The 10,129-nt window shown below is 41.4% G+C and overlaps 1 protein-coding gene across 2 annotated transcripts in view; it reads left to right on the top strand.

Moving 5' to 3' along the window:
- The first annotated feature begins 276 nt into the window (after nt 1-276).
- LOC133837027 (proteoglycan Cow) overlaps nt 277-10,129 on the top strand; it is a 53,861-nt gene continuing 44,008 nt past the window's right edge. Inside the window, exon 1 of one of the 2 annotated variants that reach the window (XM_062267672.1) lies at nt 277-809. In XM_062267672.1, coding sequence (XP_062123656.1) covers nt 669-809 — 141 coding nt within the window. In that variant the 5' untranslated portion in view covers nt 277-668. The remainder of the gene's footprint in view (nt 810-10,129) is intronic. The other variant, XM_062267673.1, reaches the window with a different exon arrangement.

The following is a 10,129-nucleotide window of genomic DNA, read 5'->3' as shown; positions in this document are numbered from 1 at the left end:
GCAAAGAAATTTCAAAGGAAAGAACTTAATTTGTAATTAAATATAAATATTTTATAATAGAAAATACATTAAATTATTAATTGAAAAGTAATTTATATTTTATGTATTTAATTATTTGTCAACTTTTTCAATTGCAGCTTGACAACCCTGCGCCTTGCTCTCTTCGATGTCCTGCGTGCGCTCTCTTATGTCAATTCATGCGCTTGGCGCAAAATTCCAATGCCGTTTTTTGCGGCCGAGCCAAATGCAAATCGTTTTGGGCCAAGCTCGCTCTCAGTTTACGTTTTGGTCGCGTCGCCTTCAGTTCGTTCACGTTCCGTGTGTGTTCCCGCTGCTGCAGTGCATCGCATTAAAGCGCCACAGCGATTGCAAAGGCAACACTGTAAACCAAAAAGCTCCCCAGCAAACTAAAACTGTGACTGTCGACTGTGTTGAGTGTTGAGTGTTCAGTGTTGAGTGCGTGCTTTAGTGTGTGTTCCCTGTTCAATACTTCTAACTCAAACTTCGTCTCACATTCGATACGAGCGACAATTCAAAGCAATTAGCATTGCGAGGCGTTTCAGTTAGTAAAACAAAAGCCTTGCGGAAATCGTGAACAATTTGCGACGCCTTTAAGCCGCTTCTTCGTTCTCAGTAAATTCGTGTGCGCCTTTTTGTTGTTGTTCGCCATGAAGCGTTCGCGTTTGCCGCTTATTGCCAGCGTTTGTCTGGCGCTGGTGTTGATGTCATCCTGCCTGCTCACAGGCGCTGAGGCCAAGAAGAAGAAATACGTTGGCGAAACTGGCGGTGATTTTGAGTTTATCGATGAGGTAAGTCCCAAATGGCTCTGTCTCTATGTCTATGTCTCTTCGTCCCTGACTTTCTTCAATTCCAAGTCGCAAGTCGCAAGTCTGTCTGTCTGTCTGTCACTTACTTAATACAGGCTAAGCTGACTCCCGCGTATCCTATGCGACTTTTCTTTTCCTTTTTTCGACTGTGGCACACATAACGCATTTGCGCTTTTAGCCAAGTTTTTTCTTTCCATTTCTTTCTTTGCTTTATTTCTGTGTCTTCTCTGCTGTCACGCATTCACCTTTGGCAACGCTACTGAGGTTTCACACCAAAACAGCAACAACAAATACGACTACGACAACTTGATGTTGTGCGTAGCCAATACGCTCTTGGCCCAAACGTTTGTCTTGCCAATTACTCACGCAAATCGGATTTGTAGTACGAGTAGTTGTTGCACTTTGTAGTTGTGTAGTTGTGTATTTGCTGTATTTGTTGTTCGTTCGTCAGTAAGCCAGGACAGGTGGGAGTCTTAGCCAGGGCTCACGCAATACAAAGCCAAGATGGAGTGATAGAGAGCACAGATAACCAGAGTGAGAGACACAGAAAGAGAGAGAGAGAGAGAGAGAGCAGGAAAAGCAACTAAAAATCAATAGCTAAAGCATTTGGCAGCCTCGTTGACGTCGTTGGCAGCGCTGCGCGTAAGCGTAAACTATGAAGTAAGCACTAAGCAGCTTTGAATTTGTCTACCACACACCCGCGCCCCTTCCTATTCTCTTCGGTCCGCCCCTGCCATCGATAACTGTTAGTCACAGACGCAGCGTCGTCGTCGTCATTGCTGTTTGCATTGTTTTTGCAGCCATTTGCTTTAGCTTTTCGCCGACATTTTCTAGCAACGTTTCCACTGCTGTTTCCCGCTCCTTGTTGTTGTTGTTGTTCTTGGTTTGTTTGGCATTTCGTTTTTATTTCTTTTCGTTTCCTCTTTGCCACCTCTTTGCGCTTTCAACTTGTTTTATGCGTGGCCATAGCCTGCCTCCTTCTCAATCTCTGATTCCCTTACTCTTTCGCTCTCTCTCTCTTTCTCCCTCACTTGTGTGTGCTAATAGGCCTACACACACACACACACACAAACACACACACACGCGTTGCCAACTCTCGAGTGGAGCCTTGAAGTGAATATATTGCAAAGCGCTAAAGTTTTTGGCCAAAAATGAAAGAACGCAAAATATATGTGTGTGAGTTTTTGCGAGCATGCGAATGTACAATCGCTGAATTTTAAGCAGCCTATGCGTGTGTGTGTGAGTGTGTGGGGGTGGGGGTGTGCGTGTGTGGCACACACAAACAACAAAGCCAATTTACAGATTCAGCTTTAATGTTTTATATTCTGCACATAAACACATTAAAATTTAAGTCGCAGGCCTCTAGGATCTCTCTCTCTCTCTCTCTATCCCTGAGAGAAGCCTTAGAAGCGCCCCCAAGTTGTAGTTATCCTATTATTAATGCCTTGCCATCGAGTATTTCACTTTAATTGGTTTAAGTAGCGCAACGATTCCTAGAAAAAATGCCAAAGTTCAGCTCAACGCGCATAACTATGCTATGGAAACTTTTACTTACAAATTTGCCAAGCAACTGAATACTAGGAATATTTTTTTTAAAGTATTATATAACACACTTTAGTCGCAACTCATTATGCATAATTACTCGATGCTTTGTTATATAAAATACTGCATAATTGCCTCTCCGCTTTTGTAGGCCATAAACAACCTTTTCCACTTCACTTGCCACAGCCAGATTTTCAAGTCGAGTGCTGCAGCTGCATAAATTTAATGTTTGCTACTTTTTTTTTAATTTTTTTCTTTTATAGCTAATCGTATCTTTGGCTACGACATTTTTCCAATGAATTTGATTGTTTATTTTCAAACTTTGCGTTTTCCAAAGTATTTAGAAATGGCATAAATTATGTGAAAAGTTTTTGTAACCAAAATTGTTTCAACTTCTTGGGCTTGGGCATTGAATTTAATTGAAAAGTTCGCTATTGTTCCCATATTATTGCTCTGGCAGGAGCAAGTGTCTTTTGTGGCAAGTGTCAAAGATGTTGAACACACACACACACACACAGTGGGCAAATGGAAGCTTAAAGTATTTGGATTTGGATTGCTCGCAGTTAGGGGCAAAATAATTGACAGCTTAGTGACGCCGATAAAAGGAGATGAAGAAGGCCGGAACTCAAGTGGCCCATTTCTTGACATAGTTAATTGACCATCAATATTTTTCGTATTTTGTTGTTGTTGTTCTCCCGGGGAGAGTTGCGCAGAAATCGACTCAATTTATTGCTGGCTTCGTTTGGTTTCGATTCGTTTTGCGATTCATTTTTCGGGGAGGCCGAAAATGAATAATAGAAATTCATATTTGTGGGTGTATCCAACGGTGATTTGCTTCCTGACAACGGAAATATGTAATCTCGCTGCCTTTGACCCAGCAGCAACAGAAGCTTACAAATAACCATCAACTGTTGCCGTTAATAAAGCACAAGCTGCAGCTACTCGTACGTATACGTAATATAACATACAATATGTACCATTTGGCCTTAGCTAAGCATATTCGGCATTAACTATTTGAGTTACGAGTTAAGATTTCCCTTTCGCATTCAACATTTCTAGCTCATTTTGCACGCCTTGCATTTATTATACATGGCTCTCAATCTCGTTTTCGGTCTCGGTCTCGTCTGTAATATATATTTATGTGTATTGAAATGATAACAAATTAGCTTCTGTCGTTGGGTATTTGCCTGATTTGCTCAATACTCGGAATACTCAACTGATATATATGCTTATTTATTGCTGTTCCTGTTCCTGCTCCTTCTCTCTGCTTCTCTTCAATTCTGTCCATAATCAGACGGGCAAACAAGATGCCAAACGCCAGAGTAGCAATCGCATTCATTCATTCGCATTGCTCTCTCTCTCTCTCTCTGGCAGTTTCTCCATCGATTACCAACAAACGAGTCGCTGTTTGTCAGCAAAAAATAAATCTTTGCATTGTGCACTTCACATGCGCCAAGCTCAAAGCATAGAAGACACTTTAACCAAAAAGTTGAGCGACTGAAAGATGCTCTATAAAAGGCAAGCATTAACTTCAACTAGATGGAGATACCCAGCATTATCTACCACTTATTTACAGAGCATTAGGAGACTGACAAGCAGATTGCTCAGACCAATAGTTGTGAGTTTTCTTTGGCTTCAAATCAGTGCGTAAAATATGCAAAACTTTCTATAAATATTCGAGTGTGCTCGCTCTTATGTATTTGTGCGGGCAATAAACTTGATATGCATAATTTTTGGATGAGCATCACTTAAACTAGACAACGACGTCTGAAATGTGTGTGCAAATTACGGAGAGAAAGCTGACCACGCATGGCCACCTGAAAAATTGTGTGTGGCCCAGTTTTATGAGCATATAAAAAACATATTCTCTATAACTTTAGCAATAAACTTTTATGCTGTCAAACTGTTGCATAAATTGCCAACAGGAGGCTGACTGACAGACTTACAACTTTGGGTTCCTCCACAAAAAAAAAAGGGTTTGCCGGAAAGTTAAGCAGTTGACCTGGCTTGTGGCCCGTTAACACCTAACTACTTTTATGTCTGGTGCTTGATTAAAGAGCGACAAGCGAGTAAGACTTAAGTTTTGTGGCAGATTCATTTGCATGCCACTTGCCAAGTTCCCATTTCCCATTTCTCATTTCTGTTCTCCTCCCTCTATCTCGCCACATGTCAATCTCCAAGTTGATTTGCATATTGCGAATTGGGAATGCGCATGTGAAGTTCCCCGAAAAACAAAGGGGGGAAGAAGCAAACAAACTAGATATGCAGTCGAAAATTTTGCAATTTCTCTAGAGCCTCTAGAGCAGTGTGCTCTACGAGTATGGTAGCTGTTGCCACTCTCTGATGGAAATATGACTCAAGAAGACACAACAATTTCTTTTCCTGGCACAACAAGAAAACTTATAAAGCCGTCGCAAAGTTTGCTTACTGTTTATACACTTTGCCACGCCCACGTGCCCAGTTGTGCATTTTTATGTTGCATACTTTATGGCCACGGGTCACGGTTCCTTCCTCGTTGCCTTGCCTTATTGTTTCACTCTCTGTTCCCCCCCATCACTCTTCCCGCCAGCAGGAAGCGTTCTGCGACCTTCTCCTGTTCTCTCTTTCTATCTCGCATCTCGCTCGCTATATTGCGTTCTCGCTCGTTTAATTTCTTGGTTGCTGGAGTCAAAAGTTGCACGTACACAGTTACATTAGCAAATTGCCCGCTGCTTACTCGCTCTGCAATTGTGTGCAAGTGTATGAGTGTGCGACTTTTGTGTGTCGAGATGTTGTGTGCGCATATTATGGCTGGCAAATTGCTCGACTCCTTTTGCCAAAAATGCGGGGCAAACTGTTTATGAAACAGCCAAGAAAATGCACAACAAGGTAACGAGCGAACAAGAAACGCGACTTTTATTGCGACAGGTCGAATGTGAAATACTCTAAAAAGTAGTATAAGATGCAGATTGGAGGGCGATAACAAATGATGTGGAGGATGTAAGAGAAGATTAACAATAAATAAACTTAAATTATATAGTATGTGAGGAAGATAAAGAGGTAGATATATCAGAGAAGGGAACTGAGGCACTAAAAAATATATTAATATATAATAAGATAGTTATTTGAATAGTTTATTTGAAATATGAATATGAATAGATAGATATATGTAGATAGATCTAGAGAAAACAAGCAAACAAATTAGTCATATGTAGAGCGTGACCGCTTAAACGAGATGAAGTCACAGATATTACGTATACGTAATAACCTAATTTAGTTGAAGGAAAAGTCGCAGCATCAGTTGAGCATATATTATATACATATATTACAATGTGCAGCTTATTATGTCACTATAAAGTTCAATTCAAACAATGAGCAAAATAGCTACCAATAAATTTAAGTGACTTAAATCTGCAAATGGGGGGAGAAATCAGTTTGCGTTGCAGCTCTAAATTGAGATGCAGATACAGCAAAATATGCATAAACAGAGAAAGGTTCTGTTGTGGCAAGAGCAGCACTGAAATGCAAATATAATTATAGGGAGAGTTTCGTATACGTAATATGCTGAGATGTAGAAACAACTTGATCTAAATAATTAAAGATATGTCTGTATGTAACTGACCTCAGCTAGATTACAATTACGAACGAACAGATAAATATATATTTGTAATCAAAAGTTATCTAGACATTTCAATTTGCCAAAGTAAATTCAGTTGCGAACACAATTTTACCGAAGGTCATTGGACCTCGACAAGACTGAAAAGCGGAAGACCAACTTCTGGAAGTTGCTACATATTTAATGAGAAAATTAAAATACCTTTTGGCAGGGCTTAAAAAGCGAGCAGCGAGTAGCGAGACAAGATTGCGGTTGCCTCTGGCATTAACAGTTTAACTGCGATTCATGTCATGAGTCGAAAAGTGATTTTGTTTTTTTGCGGAGGGGCTAATGCATGCATTGATGAAATGTGCCACATAAACGTGTATGGACATGTCTGTGCAATATATATTTCTGGGTTTCTGGGGTTCTGGGGTTCATCTGGTCCACTTTGCTGCTGTCAGTTTCATGTCACGCTTTATAAATTCAGCAGAGCTCAATAAGATAAATTAGTTTGCAACGCCAACGCAACTTCGATGTTGGCATCAAAAGCAAAACTAAAACATTTCGTTCGTTTCCCATTTTTATTTGGTTTCTATCCAGGGAGCTAGCACACATCTTAAAACGAGAGCAGAAGAGTAGGGAGGGGGGAAGCGGGGGTGATAGATACATATGTTTGTTTGGCCACTGAGTGCAAAACTTGGGCAAAACTCATTTTTCACTTTCATATTGTTGTGTGTGGCAGGAACAGCAGCAACAGCAGCAGGAGCCAAGCAACATCCTTTCCTCCCCTCAAGCTGCTGTGTATAGTTGGCTTCATATGTGTGCCACTTAACTGATTATGTAAGACGAGCGTTGTTGTGTGTGTGTTCAGCAGTTGTGTTTACTGTCGGGCAAATATTAAATTTCCTTAGCTTGGATGCTTGCGATGCTTGGCTGTCAAGCTGTCCTTTAGCTACAGCTGTGCAAAGTTTTAATTAATAACTGCGATCGAGTTGAGCCAAAGTGCAACTAATGGGCTTTTAAAGCGTTATCCATCCACAGACAGACAGACAGCCGGACATCATTCTCTTTCCTATCCCTAAAATCGAAGACAATTCTCTGTCGCCTGGGCCGTCAATTAATTATTCAAGAGACTCGAACGCAAACAGCACTGGCTACAGCATTAGACCTTATGGCAGTTAAGCACATGTCAAACGTGCTCTAGACTCCTAGCTCTCTCTGCTCTCTTCTCTGTTCTTACTTGCCTGCTCCATAGAATAGAGTCCGTTGGGCTGTCGTTATTTATGGGCCGCACTGAGACCATTTGTTGACAGCAATTTGGCTAAGGCTTTCGGCTTTGATTCAAAGACAGCAATGACAAGCGTAAAAAAGCGTTACAGATTATGCATATTAATTGCTTCTGCTGCTGCTGCGACATTTTTCGGCGACTCACAAAACTCCAAAAGTACATAAATACACATATCGTTATGCTGTCTGCTCTCGGCTGTCAGGGCGTATGCGTAATATGGCTTAGCATTTTCCTGCGTCGTTGTGTGTTTTTGCCGCGGGCTTGCATTGACGTGGCTTACATCAATTTCCACAACGAAATCTTATACGCACACACACATACATCCAGATATTACGCATACGCAGTGTGTGTTTTTGAAATATGCAAACTTATTACGCATCGAGTGATTGCTATTTGCTTAACGTATTATAAACTTAAAGTGAATAAGTTAAATTGGTTTTTACGCTTTGTCAATAACAGTTTTTTCTTTATACATATTTCGCTTTACTTTGTAGCGAAAGTTGATAGTCATGATTATCGCCGCCCTTTATGCCTTCCTCAATGTGTTCGACATTTCGTGACAACATTTTAATGTGCCGCTGCAAAGACCATAAAAAACAGCAGCCAAGCAGCTAAGAATGCAGTCCCAATTAAATGGCACAAAATTTGAGGGAAAAATTCAACTATGCTGCAGTAAATAGTGAAGCAAAGCGAGAGCGTGTATGGTTTCCCTTACCAATTTATAAGCCAGAAGTTGTAAAAAAGTTCATTAAATATTTTACTGTGAGCGTGACAGGTGGATAGGTGGACAGGTGGACAGCTCGAGAGCGGGGAAGGTGTCACGAAAAATTAAAAGCAAGATAAAAGGATTCGGCATGAGCGTTAAACGAAACGACATTGTTGCAGCAGCAGCAGCAGCAGCTCGAGTAGCAGTAGCAAAGTAAGGCAATGGCTGCTGTGGCATATAAAACTTTTTACAATCTCCCCTTTTTGCATGCTCGCCCGTCTTTCACCCTCCTCTTTGTGGGTGTACGCATTACCATAAATAAATTATAACGCTCGCTACTCACTCACACAGTAGAGTTTATTGCATGTGTGCGATAACTTACCCACACCCAAGCACACACACACACAAATACACAGGGAAAGAGAGTGAACACCGTTGCTGTAAACGGACGAACGAGCAGGCGGCAGATAATAACAGTTGCCAACTTGATGCAAGATGCCGCAGGGTACAGAAGCGAGAAGAGAAGGCAGAGACAGAGCTGACAAAGCTATAAACTTGCGCCATAGTCAGATAGCTACGGTTGAAGAGTGATGTGGTGGGCGGAGAGAGCATGCAGAGACGGTGAATGATAATAATTTACAACGTAAGAGCTAAACACAATGGCCGCACACACAACGAAAACTAAGCGAAACCGAAGCCGAAACCGAAACCCAAAAAGAAAGCCGAAACCAAAACTAAAACCACACAAAAACGAAACGAAATGTTGCCTACAAATGCCATATAAAGTTTTTATCCTTTATGCGGGCGTGTGCCACAAAATGCTGCATACAAATTATGCAATTAGTTTTTGCGCACACGATTATGAACACTATACAGCGAGCTATACAGCTGAGTCCAAGTTTCCGGCGTTGACAGCCAGATTATCTTCTGCTTCAGTCAGCAGCTCGAAGAAGTAGACGAAGAAGAAGTCGAAGTCGAAGTCGAAGCAAACGCTCAAAAATCTCTGACAAATTGTCAGCGAAAGTTTTGTCTGCGTTTTTGGCCAAAAAGTTTTCTGCAACCAAGAAGAAGGGTCGCAAAACTCGACTGACTGCGACTGCTGACAACTTGAACGGATGGAAAAAAAAAAAACAAAAATTATTGCGTATACGTAATATAAAAGATACGACTTATAAGTTGGAAAATGCCGACGTTGGGTTAACAATGTAAACAGTGCGGACAGTTGAGAAATGATGCCGAGTGAGTTTCTGTTTCGCCTGAGAAACTTTTCCTTTAAAGGTTTCTCAAGTTGCAATTAGTCATAAAAGTTCAATCAAGTTTTTGGCACAAAGCACAAAGCGCTGGCAATTGCTTTTACTTCTATGTTCTACGTTCAATGCTGCTGCCATTAAATGAATAACTTATGCGCTGAATGTTGAATTCGTTGACTTCGTTGCGATTTGGCAAGTTCATTTGCTTGCAGCACGGTTTCAATTAGACGGCTTAGATGTTTGCCCAGTTGCAACCTCAACAACAAAGCGAAGGGAAATATTCTTATTGCTTGCAAGAGTAAAGAAAATAAAATTGCAGCAGATACAAAATGCAGATATATACATTTCGGTACAGAGATATGTACAAAAGAAAAGCATAGCGCAAATAAAATGCCAACGAACGGAAATGAAATTGCAATTGCTGGGCCATGCACAGACGACGCCAAGTCGCGAAGCGTTGAGGCAGAACACTAAGACGGTGAAGGAGGGGGAGGGTGGTGAGGTAGGGCGTGCCACAACGCGACTGCTTATTGAAAGTTTCTCATTTTGCTGGCCCTTCCAGAGTATACATTTTTGTTGTTTTTTGGCTGCAAGCAGCATTTCCATTTCCGCTACACTTTTCTTTTGCGCCGCGGCGTATGCAATAAACTTTAGCCATGTTGCAAGACCGAGAGCAACAGCAACCGTAGCAAGTAAAAAGCGTCGACAATTGCTCCATGCCACGCACTCAACTGGGGCTTAATCAGGCACAGCAGAAGCAACATCAGCAACAGCAGAGTTAGAAGAAATGCCAGCACTTAGCCAAGTCTCCTCTCCAGACACACACACACATAAACACACTCCCATACTTTTACGCATGTGTGTACGCTCATTAGTTTAGCAGCAGCCACGTTAAGGGCCAAAGAAATTGTGCACCCCGGTGCTAAACAAGTTAATTAG

This window comes from Drosophila sulfurigaster, chromosome 2R (genome assembly GCF_023558435.1).
Source record: "Drosophila sulfurigaster albostrigata strain 15112-1811.04 chromosome 2R, ASM2355843v2, whole genome shotgun sequence".
In the NCBI taxonomy this organism is placed as follows: domain Eukaryota; kingdom Metazoa; phylum Arthropoda; class Insecta; order Diptera; family Drosophilidae; genus Drosophila; species Drosophila sulfurigaster.
This window is presented reverse-complemented; position numbering and strand designations above follow the sequence as displayed.